Consider the following 16,335-nt stretch of genomic DNA (forward strand, 5'->3'; position numbering starts at 1 on the left):
GTTTAGAGTATCCACAAAGGAACTGATCAATAAATTGCCTTATAATATATGAAATTAGTAATGGTTGTATATTTGCTTTACCTAGACCAGAGCAAAAAGTTTATTTTCTGGTCTAATGATTGTATTAGTACTCTCTGTCTTGCATTTCAAGTAGGTGGTTATGGGAGATTTCCAGATAATCAGGCAATTAGATAAGTCTTACATTCTCCAGGACTTATGAAGTAAAAATTGTGAAAGGAGTAGCTTTTGATTGTCATATTTCTAAGGAAAAGCCCCAAATTGCCTTTTGTGCTAATAAATCTGTTTGTGTGTCAGGCAGGCTAAATGGCATTATATGGGCATAGAGAGGTTGAAGAGATGTCATTGTATTTCTCGTAGCTCTACTTCTGAAGAAACCATAATCATTTTACATTGATGGGTTTTTATTCTTTTGGTTTTATCAAGTTGTCTTGGTGAGGAAGTGCAGAAAGGTGTTACAATATTTTTACAGTCCTGTGCTTTTATCATTGGAGGGGAAAGAAGTGCTGTTACTTCATTGTGCTGTGCTACTTCTTCCCATTTTGTTCTTATTCATGAGCTGCTTCCCAAAGCTCACTGTGATGCTCTGCGGTAAGAAGCATTGCCTTATCTTTTGTGTGCTTCCCCTTCAGCAATAGCTCGGGGGATCATGTCGTCAGTGAGACCAGCCGAAATGGCTCTACCCAGACAATTCCTGACAGTTCCAGAGTGCAGGCCTCACATTCACCGGACTCGCCTGGAGCCACGGTTAGTATGTGCACTCCTCTAGCAGTGTCCTCACCTCCAGCAGTGCACACTCACCACGCACGGTGTTGTGTTGTCAGGTGCTCATTGCTTGTAACACAGGCCTGCTCCAAGCAGGAAGGGTCATTCCATGCATCTACTGGGTATGCCACTGCTGCCTGTCAGCCTTGTCCTAAAGGTTTGGCTTTGCAGAGCTGGAGCTGTCATACATAATGCTGCACTTCTTAGGAGGGCTCCCTCTGCTCTATAGATAGCAAGTGGCCTTTGTAAATCTTGCCAAGAGCAACTAGTTTTTTTGGACTGCTTTGAGAGGAGGGAGAGGCTAATGCAATCAGCATTATTTTGTTGTCTCTGAAGGGATCTGCTCCTGTAGCATTAATAATTTGGTTTTGTGTAACTAGACTTATGCTTATAAAATGAACCAAAACCATCTCTTCAGTATTTAAACGAAGCATAAAAGCCATTTAAATCTAGGAGATGTCTAGAGGAGGTTAAAAGTACATATATTTGCACTCAACACCATTGGCTGTGCTTAATAAATCAAAGGTATATGAAGTGATGAAGGTGATGTATGTAAATGTTATTAAAGAAAAAAAATAGGAAACACTCATGATAAGTTGAAGAAATTTTCAAAAAATTAAGAAACAGAATAACACTGTCTGTGTAATCTGAAGCTACTCCCCTTGCATACTGTGATAACATCTTTAATTATGTGATACCATGCTATTTTTTTCTACAGGACTCCTGCCTCAGTCAGTGCAGAGGATGGTTAGTGATTTCTGAATAAGTGGCTATTTGATACTTCATTCTGTCTTCATATTCCTCCACATCCACTCTTTATCCCTATTTACTACAAATTATTCAAATCCTGATCTGAATCAGAACTATTTCTTCATTTCCTGGAGTGTTTTTACCTTTTTGTAGCATCTGTGTGATTCAGAGACATTAATAGTTCTTTTTGTTTGTTTTTTTTTTTTTTTTTAAACGAGGTAAAATATTTTTCACCTTGTTTCTGTCCTACTCTCCAGTATTCTGGTATTTGTTCATTCTGCAAACCTGTGCCTTCCTGGGATCTCATCCTAGTCTCCCATTTCCAAACATGTAGGTTGGGACTTGTCAAACCAAGTGTCCTGTTCTTGCTACCAGGATACCACCATGAAATTTTAGAAAATAGTAATAATTTCCTCTTGATTTTAGTGCCTGTCAGTCAGAAGAGAGCCACAGTCATTACTTTCAATGTCTTGTTCTTAATTATGCACTTAGGCTGTTGAATTTAAACCCCTGAAGTATTCCTCTGGGGTGTTGTGTTTAGTTTTGAGCTCCCCAGTTAGTTTCCAGGCACATTGACCTGCTGATGAGAATCCAGCAGAGACCAGCAAGGTGATTGAGGAACGTGATGTATGAGGACAGGCAAATGGGGTGTTTCAGCCTTTGTAAGGCTAAACTCTTTTGTAACCATTCAAGTAGAGCTTACTGCTGTCTTCAGTTTTCTAATAGTAAGTTACAAAGCATGTTGAGCACACTCTTCTCAGAGGTGCCCAGTGGCAGGATAAGAACCAGTTGCAGCCATGGAAAGCTACAGTTAGATAAATTACATTTCATGTCTTTTGTGTGGGGTTGTTTTGGTTTTTGGTGGTTTGTGTGATTTTTATTTTCCCTACCGAGTGGTCAAATACTGGATGAAGTTTTCCAGAGAAGTGGAATCTCCTTCTTTGGAGATTTTCAAAGCTCTGTTGAAGATGACCCTGAGCTACCTGCTCAAACTGTACCTGCTTTGAGTGTGTGTGTATGGCAGAGGGGATTTGGACTAAATGACCCTCAGAGCTTTCTTGGAATCTAAATGATTTTATATTAATTTAATGTCTCTGTTCTCTGGTTTGCCATTGAGAAATACTTACCAATGATAGGGGCCAAACTTTTCATTCTAGTGCTTTGGAAACACATAGCTGGAAAAGTGGAACAGATCTATTGTGGAATGTTCAATTCCTTAATGATTAAAAAAAAATATATCTGGATTAGGCAATTTTTTTTTTTAAAGAACATCTTGCTTTTCTTTCCCCTCCCCCAAATCACACACAATTTCAGTGATGCAATTTGGAGCGTGACTGTTCTATAATCATCTCCCTCACTGATCCCTTGCATTTTGTGCAAGGTACATGTTCAAATTTCAGTGATTTTAAGCAGCTTACCAATGCTGTAATTAACCTTTGATTAGATAGCTATTGATAGCTACATTGATAGACCTTTTTTTTCCCCAACAGAATTTAATAAATGACCATGTTAATCTTGTGTGTTTCTTTTCATTTTTTTAGGACCTGCCAACACGGGAAACTATTGAAGATCTTAGAGGTATTTGAACGGCTTTATAAATCCCCTAAACTGTTGCTTGGCACAAAAAGTAATGGCACAGGGGACACCATGGCAGGTTCTGTTGTGCCTCCTATTAGGATCTGAGTTGAAGAGCCAGAACTAAATTTCAAGGGTATTCTAACAGACTAAGCTTTCTCAACTGTCAGCCAAGCTGTTTGGGATGCAGCCTTTTGAGGGGTGTGCAAATAGCTCTCCCCATGTTGATACAGGGCGATGAAAGAGCCTTGCCCCCCATTCTTAGGAAGTTCTGAGCTCATGTAAAGCATTGAATTAGGAAGCTAACACTTGGATTGCATCTTAGAACCCTTGAACATGTGGTTGTAAGTTTCTGTTTGATTGTCAACCTTTAGCTCTGTGTTTTATATTCCAGTACACCTTACTTTGCCTACACTTCCAGTGCTTGAGATGTCTTAATATTTTAAATCTTATTTTGTTTTCGTTAAGGCTGATCACTATGTCCTGTGTGACCATTTAGGAATTGCAGAAAGTGATGTAGCAAACCTGCAGCATTGGCTTATTCTTTTTTTCACCTCTCCCTAAGTGGGGATAGTTCTATAAAACATTTTGATTTTGAAACTAGCTGTTTCTTCAGCTATTTTGATTATTTAAATAGACATGCTGCTACACTTGTCCCGACTTGGAAGGGGTCTATTCTTGCTTTTGTAGTATTTCATATGTAGCTACCAAAAAAAATCCCTCCTTGCTTTAGAACTGTTTTAATCAGCTGCATCATCTGTGCTTCCTTTGTTCTGCTCTGGATCAGGTTTTGTTGGTTAAAGATCATACTTTAATAATGCTTAGTGTTCATGTGAGACCTAATGCCCAAATGTTTTTTCTTAGGTGTTATGGTACTAGAAGATCAGACTACACCACCAGTTTCATCTACCTCACCCTGTATCAAAGCAGATATATTACCTGTTTCTGCAACCTCTGGTTCAGGTGCCACCACATCAGCAATAGCAAGAAAACCAGCTGCTATGGAAACACTTCCTGGTGATGGAGTAAATGAAAAAGGATTGAATGGATGGCCTTGTGGCCACCATGGATCCCAAGATGTTCTTGTGGACAGAGACGTAGCTAAAAACTTCTCCAATGTTTCTTCATCACAAGGTGATATTTTAAGGACTGGAGTTTCTTCAGAGCCGTGGGACAGTGAAAATTCAGTTATTTCAGACCATTTAAGTAATCCTAAAAGCTACAAAAGAGAGAAATTGCCAGATGGATCGCCACAGACAGGCTTTACCAACAACTGCCCACAGTGCAATGCTATTGCAACCAAAGAGCACGAGCAGATGGAAAGTTCTTGCAATGCTGGTAATAGCCATGAGGACCTTGATTGCTCAGACAGTGAGACTGCTGTTGCAGTTGTGGACAATTCTCTTCCCGGAGACCAGCTGTGTGAGCCCATTAAAATTGTCATCACAATGAGTACTACACCAAACACCACCCTTAGTGACCTACCAGGCTCTGTCCATTTACAGGCCCTGGAAAGTGAGAGAACAAACTCAGCCTTTGACTCTGGTATAGTTAGAGCAGGCTGGTCAAGTCAGCAAACTAATGAACAGCTCAGAATCCCTGTTATCACGTTTGACCTGTCTGATGACTGTAAAGCTAAGCCTTGCTCAGAAGTTAGTGAAAGTGACAGAACTCCAGAAATGTTGAGGGCAGAGCTGTCATCCAACCAATGCTCTGGCTACGAATCGGGTGATGCAGTAAAGGAGCTCAGCAACCCAGCAAATACACCTCTAAAAACTAACACTTGTTCAGATCCAAATCAGGAAAATGCTTTGGAAAATGTACAGACGGTGGATTTAAGTTCTAAGGAAGACTTGCATAACCTAGACCCGCAGTCCTGCAGAACTGCTCATGAAAAGAGGCACATGCGGGTGTTGAGTGTAGACAGTGGGACAGACGTGCTTTTAAGTAAGAATTTTGTGGAGGTATCTGACAAAGAAAAGACCTTACCAACCTCTAAATCAGATCTAGAAGCTAAAGAAGGTCAGATGCCCAATGAATCTAACTTTTTAGAATTTGTCTCCCTCTTGGAATCCATTAATACCTCAAAGATGAAGACATCTAATCAATCCACTGTCAAAACAGAGACAACAAAGGAAAATGGGCTTGTTGGAGGTACTATGCATGGATTACAATTCTTTTGGAGTAAAGGTGTTGTGAAGAGTTTGATTACTTAGTGCAGCTTAGCTGGATACCTGCAGTAAGGCAAATTCCGAGAGAAAGACTGGTTTTGCTAATAGGGCCAGGGTAGGGCTGGACTTGGTGGGACAAAGTGGTATAGTGAAAGTGTGTGATAGTGTCAGCTGCACTTTTAAAATATTTTTATCTTCTTGAAGAAAACTGTTTTTCTTCCTCTAGGAAACAAGTGATAAGCTTAGTATCCATTATATATTTACTATCCTGTACTAAAATAGTGTGCCTGGATTGCTGGAGTGTCAGAAGTGTGCAAAAATGTGTGTAGCTATAGCATTACCCCTGTCCTTGTGCATCTTACCAGGTGCATGTTGAGGAGTTGTCTGTGTGCCTCTAAGTATGAAGGCTGGAATTGTCACTAGAGATGGTTCAACTTTTAGCTAACACGTGCACACACACATATTTCTAAATTTCCTGAATGGTTGTGGGTTGGCTTATAATTTTAAAAAAAGGTAAAAATTCTCACTAGGGAATAGTTTTGATTCTCAGTCACTTTAAAATATTTGCATTTGAAGGATGGAAGTTTGGCTGTTTTCAGTGAAAGCCCCCAGTGTTTTAATGAAAAATAGTATGTTCCCATGCAAGTTTCCATTTAATCAAGAGGGCTTTTGTTTAGAACAAAATCAGTCAGCTAATTTAAAAATTGATATGCAGTACAGTTATATGCAGCTCTTGTATAGAAATTTCTGGTTTTAATCAGCATTGTCCTTGCTGTCACTGAACTTTGTGACCCTTTTCTGTTGGAAAGGACTGTTGTTTGTAGTGTTTCTAGCAACTCTCCAGCAAAATTAGTAGGGCTATGTAATGAGGATGTGAGATACAGTGCAGTGAAGGCAGATGCAATCTTGGGGTACTTCCCCAAGTGATCAGCACAATTGGTTTAGAAGATCTGAGTCAAAGTGAAATAAGGCAACCTGTATCTTCCCCTTCTCCAAAATGTTTGGTTTACTTTAGATCTATAATAAGCTGTTCTAAGACAGCCAAAGAGGATGCAGTCTCAATATTAGTTTGCATGGAAGGTAAGGAACTTGATGGTACCGTAGAAGAGCAGCTTGGCACTCCTGTTTTGTCTGCTCTGTCCTGTTCCACCAGCTTGCTCCTGCAAAACCTTCCATTACATGAAAAATGCCCAACTGACTTGAATGGTTTTTAAAACTATTGTGGAATGTGTGCTTTTATCTTGTTAAAAAAATAAGTAGATTTATCTTCTCAGTGGGTCATTTTCTTTTAGATTCCATTTACCTTTCACTCTGTCTTTCTTTAAGTCTGTCCTATCCAATGTATTACACCCCATCTCATTCCATCTTTCACCTGGGTTCATTTTTGCTTCCACTTTTTTTAGTTCTGTGCCTTTCCTTTCTCAGTTTAGGCACTCCCCTCCTGTGCCACCTCCTTATTTGTCTTACTCTTCATATTGGTATGCTCTTTTCTTTCCTTCTGATGAAGGAATTGAGAGAAGGGTAAGTGCAGGAGAAGTGAATTTTGCTTTTCCTAGACCTGCTGCCTCTCTTCTGGTGTATCTTACCATCTCTCCCGCCTTCTCAGGCTGTTTATTTTCACTGCAGTTTCTGTCCTTCTCTATCGAGTTTATCAGCCTGCCCTGATGGTTCCAGTCTATGCTCTGGTTGCCCAAGACAAGTGCTGAGCAAGCCCTGCTTCTCACCTGAGCCTGCTGAGCCCTGCTGGATTCCTGGGGTGCAGAGTCACCTGCCTGCACAGCAGCACACAGCAATGTGAGGGGTGCAGCAAGCAGATTGGGATTTTTTTTTTTTCTGATCCTCAGCCATAAAAAGGAGTGTTTACCTAATAATTGTACTTCTGAGTGATGTGACTTAGCTTGAAAAGAGAAATTTAGAGGTAAATTTAAATGAAAATTAAAAAAGAGGAAGTGCAGCTAATCTAGATAGGCCTTTCAGATAAGTACCCTCAGGTAATATGAACAGTCACAGTTGCTGCATGAAAGAAAGCAGTGAATGATCAGAATAAGTCAGACTCAGATTCCACAGAGAAAATACAACCCAAACCCCAAACCCAAAACTTACTAATGTCTATGTTGTTATTGTGCTTTAGATCTAGTGAACAAGATTCTTAATGAGGGAACAGAAGAATTCTGCTCTTCCCTCAAACCAAACTCTCATTTAGTGACTTGAACTGAATTTCATAGAACCATAGAATGGTTTTGTTTGGAAGAGACCTTAAACATCATCCAGTTCCAAACCCTTGCCATGGACAGGGACACCTTGCACTAGGCCAGAATGCTCAAAGCCTCATCCAACCTGGCCTTGAACACTTCTGCAGATGGGAGATCTACATCTGGTCTGGGCAACCTGTTTTGGTGCCTCACCACCCACTGAGTAAAGACTTTCTTGCTAATATGTATTCTAAATTTTCTTATTTTCTGAAGTCTTTACTTTTGTGAGATAGTGAAGTTGAGCTGCACACATGTGTAATTTTCTCTGTTTGCGGTGTGGGCTCAGCAAGTGTCATCCAGAAACAGATGAGGGACTGGAAAGAGGGTGCCCTGCAGGAGCAGGGATGGCAGCTGTGGATTCTGCACCTTGAACTGGTGCTGTGGGAAAAAGGAGATTCAGTCTGAACTCCTTGAGCTTGGGAGAGGTAGTTCAAAGGCAGTTATTTTTAAGAGCAAGTAGGCTTTGTTTTCCAGCCTAGTCAGAATGTGCTGTTTGTTGAAATAAATTACTGTCATTACTGGCAGCTTCCCCTTTGCAATACTGAATTTTAGGAATGAGAGAGCCTTTAATTTGTTTACAGCCTTGCAATTGCAAATATGCTTTAATAATGTAGTATCTTGGAACAGATCTGAATAAACATTATTCCCACATTAGAGTGGTTGTTAAGTGTGTGTGTGTGGGAATACAGAGTCAAGCTATGTGCCAGTTGTTTCGAGGTAGGAGGTTGGTTCTGTTTGGTTTTTGTTCTTTTAACCTTGCATGCTGTCTAATTGGCAAAAGTTAGCAATATATGTCTGGTCCAAATGAGCATGAAATGCACCCCATAAGGATTTTTATTAGGCAATGTGAAAAACTTCACAAATTCCTGGAAAGCTGGATATTCAGAGCTGTGCGAAAGAAAGCTGATATTTTGCATAATTTGTGGAACGTGGGGAAATGTGCTCATCAGAGCAGTCTGGCAAGTGAGTGAATGTCATGGATGGCTCTTTGTTATGGGTGATCCCTCACAGAACTTTGGTGTTCTGTGGAAATAGAAGAGTTATTATCCTGACCACATAAGCCTTTGCCAGTAGACAGCTTGGTAAAATGCAGTATGAGAAAATTAAAGCCTTTCTTTACAATTCTAAGGGTGCCAGATTTAACCTGTTAAAATACAGGATATAAAAGCTCTAAGAGCTCTTCTATAGCCATTCCACTTCTAGATTGTGAGAAAATACCACAGACATCTAACTGGCTGTTAGACCAGTGTCCTTTCAGTTTTGAATCACACTTATACCACCCACATGATGAAAGTGTGTTGTAGGGCAACTGCAAAATTTTTTTCAATTTTCTAGAGGTGTAAGTAAACCTGGGTCTATTGACTGCTTTGGGTCCCTCTGATGTGTCTTGAACCAAGTAAGAGCAGTTGTGCATCAGACTTATGCAGGGCAAAGCCTCCTGTAGGTCCCCTTTGGCACAGCTGGCTTGTAATCTAGGATAGGCAAATATTATCACCCAGGGAGCAAAGCCTGCCATGGAAGTGGTGGGGACTGGCACAGGAGAAACTAAACCAGGGCTGCATGGCCCAAATTTAGATGTTTTGCAGGCCCTTTTTAGAAAATGTACTCATCATTCTGGTCAGTGCACAAACCACAACCTCGAGTGAGTTGTTCTGGATCCCAAGCAATTACCCTTCTCCTATAAAAAAAACTAAAACATACTCCTGTGGGTGTTTTTAGACTGCTATTTTTTTTCCCTTGGATGTGGGAAATAGGACTATCACATACCATATAGTCAGGGGGAAGAGGGATCTTGTGCATTGAGTCACTGGTGCAGTTGACAGTCATGGTGGGAAGTGACAGCAGGTGATTTTGCTGGCAGGTGGGTAGCACCTAGAAAGTCAAGCCCTGCCTTTATTGTGCTAGCTTATCTCTTGGAGCAGTTGTGTATCACCCCTGACTCTTGTGCCAGAGAGGGGCTACGTGGCATGTGGTGCACCTCTTTGGATATGGAGGAACCTGGTGTGCAGAGCTCAGTTCTCTGAATCTGATGCTCAATGTGTAAGGCTTGACAGGCTAACATTTTAAAATTTCAGTCTAAGTTGAAGAGGTAGTAGTATGTATGATGATGAGTCTGATATCTGCAAAAAAAATATGATGTTATTTCAGAGGTCTGTATTCTGATGTAATTGGTAGGTATCATGATTAGGCTGCTAATTCCTAGCTCTGCTGCTGACACGGGAGATCGTTTCAAGCAAGCCACTTCCTGTAGCAGGTACAATGCCTATTGCTAGTTTTTCCTGTTGCTTCAGGATTAATGTGGCAATCCTCATTAACGGATAATGCCATGTGCTGCTTCAGTGTCCATGCTGAACTCTTGTAGCAATTATTGGATGGTGTGGTGTTCCCTGGGCACTCAGATTGTTTGGTGGATGACCAGCTTAAATGTCAGTTTTTTCTTTTAATGTATTTGTGGCATAATAGGCAAATTTGGGCTGAGAAGAAAGTGCATAAGCTAGATGTTTCTGTTAAAGCAGTTGGTGAAGAAAGGATTAGGGATGTTCTTAGGATTTATAATCCACATATATGAATGGCACAGTTCAGCTTGTAGAACTTTGGTTTCATGCTGGTACTAACAAAAGCATACAGTGATTTGAAATAATTTCTTTGTGGCTGAACAGGCAGCAAATATATTTTAAAGTGAAAATTTCTATTTAGGAGCATAATGTTGTTGAAGAAAGTGGATTCTGTAGCAAAGCAATTAATGAACAGAAGAGAGACAAGCTTAATTAGGTTAATTCTGCTTGCTCAGGTTTCAAACTAGATGGTGTTTGAAATTATGACAGCAGTGGCATTTTGTTTTACAGGAGTGAGCTATGAAGGCTGGGATAGGGATATGTAAGTAAAAGATGAAGAAGAAGGTTTAGAATACTCCAGTAAGGGGCCACAAATAATAAAAATGTTTTTGAGGAAAGTTACAGAGTAATAAAATTTAATTTGAATTACCTAATAATAAGGTAGCTTTAAGGTTGAGATACACTGATAGTTGGTTGTCGTGATTACTGTATCACAGAATTAAAGAATGGTTTAGGTTGGAAGGGACCTTAATAAATATCATCTAGTTCCAACACCCCCCCCGCATCCCTCTCCTTGGGCAGGGATGCCTTTCACTAGACCAGGTTGCTCAGAGCCCCATCCAATCTGGCCTTGAACACTTCCAGGAATGAGGCATCTATAACTCTGGGCAAGCTGTACCAGTTCCTCACCACCCTCACAGTAAAGAATTCCTTTCAAATGTCCAATCTAAACTTGTCCTCTTCCAGTTGAAAGACATTCCTCCTTGTTCTATCATTACATGCTCTTGTAAAAAGTCCCTCTTCAGATTTCTTGTGGTCACTCTTCAGGTACCAAAAGGCTGCAATTAGGTCTGCTTGGAGCTTTCTCTAGGCTGAAATCTCAGCCAACTCTCCCACCCTTTCCTTGCAGGAGGAGAGGTTCCATCCCTCTGATCATCTTGGTGGCCCTTCTCTGGACTCACTGTAAACACATATGTACAAAGGCTGTTTCATTTCAGCTGTAAAATTGTTCACAGCCTCTTCCTAGAGTAGAACAAGGGTCTGTCTATAAAGATGATCTGGGATGCTTCAAATCTGTTCTACAAGTGAAAAAGTTACATGGCAAAAGAAAGTATGGTACTGTAACCGCTTTTAAGTTGGGAGCTTATTTGTTAGCATTGGGATGGTATACTTGTAAGTAATATTGATATGCTGTTAAAAGTTGTTAATGCAGAAAAAATGTTTACTGAAAGTATCTTATGTATGGGACCTGTAAGAATTGTTCCTTTTCATAAGTATTTTACCACGCTAACTTAAGCTTGTGTCTTGTGCTCTATCAAAATATGAAAATGGTGTACAGACCAAAACTTGGCTGTTTATGCAGGACTCTTCGGAATCACCCTGCTCCAAGTCTGATTTAGCCATGAGTTCTGACACTTACACCTCATATGTCTGAGTCATGTGGCATATAATTTCCAGATAAATTATGTGGTTATTGCAGAGCTTAGGTCTGATCTTGATACTACTGTGCACCCAGCCATGCGTGAGCTGGAGATGTGTGGAGCAGTGGATAAGGGTAAATGACACAGGGAAAAGTGCAAATACGCTGTCGTGTTGTCCTCTTTAATCTGCTCTTGCACTTGGGAAAAGTTTTTCCTGGTGTTTGAGCTTTGCCAGCACAATTTCCGTGCAGGGAGCGTTTGGTGACGTAGAGCCGATTGCGTACTCTGGCAGGGCACTCCTAGTCTAGACACCTCTATCTTCATTTAAATACGGAAGGTGTAAGTCACCTGGAAGAAGATGAGTAATAATCTTGAAAACCAGTCACAAAGCCATCATGGCCCGCTTTTCCAGCGCTGGAGGTACTGTCTGATTGGCAAAAAACTGATCTGGTATTGTCTGATTGGCAAATAAAGCCTGTAAGAAGCAGTATGTTTAGGTTTTTGTTATTATGACTCTTTACCACAGCAGGAAAAAGAAGTCTGCAAGGCTTGTGGTTTGGAATGGAAAAGTGAGAAGCATATTCTGAAACCACTAGATAATCAGATTTTAAAAAATCTTCTTAATTGTTGCAGCCCTAAAGCTGATTTGGGGCACTATGGGACCAATTAGGTTATTTAAACCACAGTTTCTGATCTCTATCAATTATTCTTACAGCTTGCACAGCCCAAGCCTTTAGGAAGGTCATTTTGATTAGGTATCTGTGGCTCCATTACCACCCACAGGTATGGTTACATCATTAAGGGGGTGCTTCAGTAATGACACAGTTTCTGCTTAAACTGGAGTTTAAGTCTTTAACTAGGAGACGAAAAAATTGTTGTCTCTTCCCCTAAATGCTTCCCCCCTCCCCCCGCCCCCCCGAAGGTAGAATAAAATAGACCTGGAAGACCTATTGAATTTTGCCTCCATGCACAACAAAGTATTTCCCTACACCAAACTTGTGCTCGTTTCATTGTATTTATAGCACAGGCTCCAGGGTGTGAGGGGGCTTCGTCCTGTGAGTTGAAACTGCTGTAGAGATGTTTTAGCTCATGAAGGTAGTTTGTTTATAGAAATGATGTGTTGGTAGATCAGCTGATGCAGTTGGAGGAAAGCAAGACAGATGATCTGAAAGGTCTGCATATGCAAAAGCTTGTTTAATTTTTCAGTTTTATCAGCTGACCTTTTAAAAGGTAAAGCATCTCTTCATAAGCCTTCATTCTGTTTTATACTTAGACCAACTTAGATATGACACCACTGTTTCATGACTGGCGATTCTTACAGGTTAGGATAGTAATTATATTTATGAGATATGGAATTTTCTGTGGTTTGTTCCTTGATCTGAGGTGTTTAAACAGCAGGTACTGCAAGAAGTCTGAGTAAGTATGTTTCAATACACTTTGCTTGGTGTAAAAAGCTATAGGATTTACTGAGGCATATCCAACAAGCACCCCTTTTTTCCATTTAAAGCATTTAATTGCACAACTGCACGGGGTGCTGATGAAATCATTGTCTTAGTTGCACTTTAAACCCTAACAGGTAATTGTTTTGGTTTATAAACGAAGTGTAGTTGAAAAATGTTTCACTATTCACCATGAATATGTTGTACACATATATATATATGAAAAAAATGACATGCATGTGTGGAGAGGCAATATAAATAGTGTAGAGAGGCAATATAAATATAATTGTACTCAAAGTAGTAGAAATTGGACAAATACTTCATGTGTATTTTTAAATCTATAGTTCTGTATTTTCCAAGCATGGGATAATCTGCTGTGAAATTGTTTTGCCAGTTTGTCCTTCGTCCTGCACCAGGTGTGTGGCCAATGGGGAAGAGAGATTAGGCAGCTTTCTGCTTTCCCGTCCAAGAGCTCTATTTGCTTTGAAGGTGCTGCTTTCCCTTCTGTAAAAGGGGAATGGGCCAGTGCTTCTGCTTTTCCACTGCTGGTGTACACAGCTTGGGAACAAATTACAGCCCCCAGGAAAGCAGCCTCTTACCATTCTAAATTAGAAACATATTGCTTCCCTCTGAAACAATAGGAGAAGCAAAGCAAAAATTCTCTCTTGTTTGTCCTCTACTTCACACAGTGTGTTCTTGAAACAGCCCATTCATAAGGGTCAGAGTACCTCCTCATCCAGATTTGTGGTTGCATTGTTTTACGTAATGATACTGCTTTCCATAAAACTAACAAATACTGCAGTGTTTTAGATTTTCATTTTTAGATGCTCTTGTTCAGTAGTTTACTAATGAAACTCTTGAAAGCCGTCTGTGGAGAGTGGCTCCACTTCACTGCCCTGTTTTCCAGATAGCCAGATGACGGAGAGAAAAGAAGAAATGGTGGGAACAGAAAAGCACTGTGAGCAACTTCCTAAACAGGAAAGATCAGATGTACAAAGCCAAGATCGTGCTAGTACTAGTCCGGTGCTACCAGAGTCTGCCAAATTTGCAGCACTGTAAGGCCAGTTTACTTTACAATTTTATACTTCAAAGATATGACGTAAGCTGTTTTGTTTCACTGAGTAGAAATGACATAAACTTTTAATTAACCTCTCTTTTTGTTTTATTGAGAACAAGAAAAAAGTTCCTCATAGTAGTTTTGAAACATTTTTGTGTCAAGTTACCAGGGCAGCAGGCAAAGGCAGATAATCTACCGAGTAACTTCTCAGCAAGACAGTTCTGTCTTGCAAGTAATAAGTGGACCTGAGGCGTCTGTGCAAGATGAGCTCTCCGTGGATGCCATGCATGTGTTCATAGATGAAAACGGTGAGTTTATCTAGTTGGATAATTGCAATGCATGAGGAAATTTCTAAACACTTCAGATGTCCTGGAAGGATATTTCTCTTGTCTGTTACTGGTTGCATGTTTTTCTGTGTGTGTGTAAAAAAAAAGGGCTTGGTAATTTAAAGTCAGATGAGCAATAAATAGAATTTTCCAGATCCACGAATGACCATCACAGACCTGAGCCTTACACAGTGCCTGAAGTTTATCTTGCAAACATCATCCTCAAAAGATGCTGGCTAGGCCAGAAGACAACTTCTGTCCCATCAGAAGAACCCCTGGTGTTTTCTGTCTGACTAGAGGTTTTGCACTGACCTGGCTGGGCAAAATATGACTCCTTTTTACAGTTTTGTTCTTCAGCTGGCTCAGACTGATCTCTTGGTATGGTGGTGCTTGTTGTCATTTGGAGTTGTGATCTGCTACTCCTTTAAAGAAATTAATGAGTGACCTAGTCTTTCCCCACACATATAGTTGGGATCACACTGCTCTGAAGCTATTCTTGGAATCTGAAGCTGTAGGATGTGTTTGAGCCCTGTTTAGTGCCCTGTGAGGTACTGACTCATACCTCTGAAAGACAGCTGTCCCAAAAGCCCTGTTTCCTTTAAAGTTACCTTCAAACCAGCATGGAGTGAGTTCTCATGGTACTGGGTCTGTGACCCTGGAGATACTTTGATTTTCTGCCTGTTCTTCCTGACTCTGCTGGCAGGCTATAGCTGCAGCTGTGCTGTGGCCAGAAGGGCAGCAGCTGCCAGTGGGGCAGGTGACGCAGCCTCTGGGTCAGCCAGCACCCACCCTTGGCTTTATGCTCACTCTGCAAACAGGGAGGAGCTGTGGTTGCACTTGTAGCAGAACTTTTTGCTGCTTTGTACCTCCTGACCTCACCTTTGTGAATTGAAAGAGGGAAATATGATTTCACATTTTATGGTGAACTCTACAAATTGATGTGCTTTGTGTTTAATTTACATGCCTTTTAATTTTTTACTGAGACTTTTGTGTTTTGATTTTTCTCAGGTTTTCAGTTGTTCAAATGTTAATTTGCTTTCTGAAATCTAAAATGAGCCTAATGCACAGACTGAAAAATATATATTTATAAATGTGCCTGATGTAGAATGTGTATTTTATAAATTTTTTGTGTACACAAATGATTGCATCACTGAACTGACATTTCCCCCCTCTGTATTTTCTGAAGGGGAAATCAAATCCTGCTATTTAAAAGCTGGCTGTCAGAAAGAAGGAAATTTTAGACATCAGCTATCAAATTGTGATTGTATTTCAAATGCTCAGTAAGTAAGCCCTTATTTTTAGAAACGTTGAAAATTTTAATTGCTGGAAATGATGAAACTGTAGCTGTGAAAGATGCATATGAAGGGGAGTAGTGGTGAATAAATGTGCTAACCTTTTCTAGAGAAGTCAAAGCGGAAATTTTTTTCTGCTTTCTGCTAAAACACTGACAGCTTTATAAGAATATAGGATAGAAAAAGTGAAAATGAAAATCAGAACTATGCACTTGGTTTTTTTTATTTTCTGGGAATAGCCAAAGTCAAATGTAGCTATTATAAATGAAATTGTAAACAAAGTAAGTGTCCACCAACCTTATCTTGTTTGCTTCCCATACCTGTTGCATTCTTTACAAATTTTTAGTGCTGTCTGTATCAGTCATTGACCTGTGGATTCTAGCAGCAGAGCCTTTCAGCTTGCATTAAATCTCTAATGATAATTTGCTGCTGCAAGGATGAGCTGATCCAAACAATTTTCTTTTTTTGAAATTTCTTTTTGGAATGATCCATATAAATCCTGTATTTATTACTATGGTTTGCAGACTCTTCCATGTAATCTGTTGTTTGCATATCTGTAAAAAGACTTGTAGCTAGTCGTAAGTATTTCAATAACATAATTTTGGTTTTCATACAGAATATGAAATATTTTACAGAATTTTACAGAATTTGGAGAACTTGAGTGAAGGAGTGAGAATCGCCTTTTTTTAATAGCAAGCAAATATTGTTCTTCGA

General features: G+C 40.0%; 1 protein-coding gene across 1 annotated transcript in view; it reads left to right on the forward strand.

The window, feature by feature from the left end:
* PCNX2 (pecanex 2) overlaps positions 1-16,335 on the forward strand; it is a 153,124-nt gene that overhangs the window by 7,851 nt on the left and 128,938 nt on the right. Inside the window, exons 3-8 of the mRNA XM_053936997.1 lie at positions 651-765; positions 3,075-3,111; positions 3,973-5,262; positions 13,854-14,001; positions 14,166-14,311; positions 15,516-15,609. Of these exons, the coding sequence (XP_053792972.1) occupies positions 651-765; positions 3,075-3,111; positions 3,973-5,262; positions 13,854-14,001; positions 14,166-14,311; positions 15,516-15,609 (1,830 nt within the window). The remainder of the gene's footprint in view (positions 1-650; positions 766-3,074; positions 3,112-3,972; positions 5,263-13,853; positions 14,002-14,165; positions 14,312-15,515; positions 15,610-16,335) is intronic.

This window comes from Vidua chalybeata, chromosome 3, assembly GCF_026979565.1.
Source record: "Vidua chalybeata isolate OUT-0048 chromosome 3, bVidCha1 merged haplotype, whole genome shotgun sequence".
Taxonomy (NCBI): domain Eukaryota; kingdom Metazoa; phylum Chordata; class Aves; order Passeriformes; family Viduidae; genus Vidua; species Vidua chalybeata.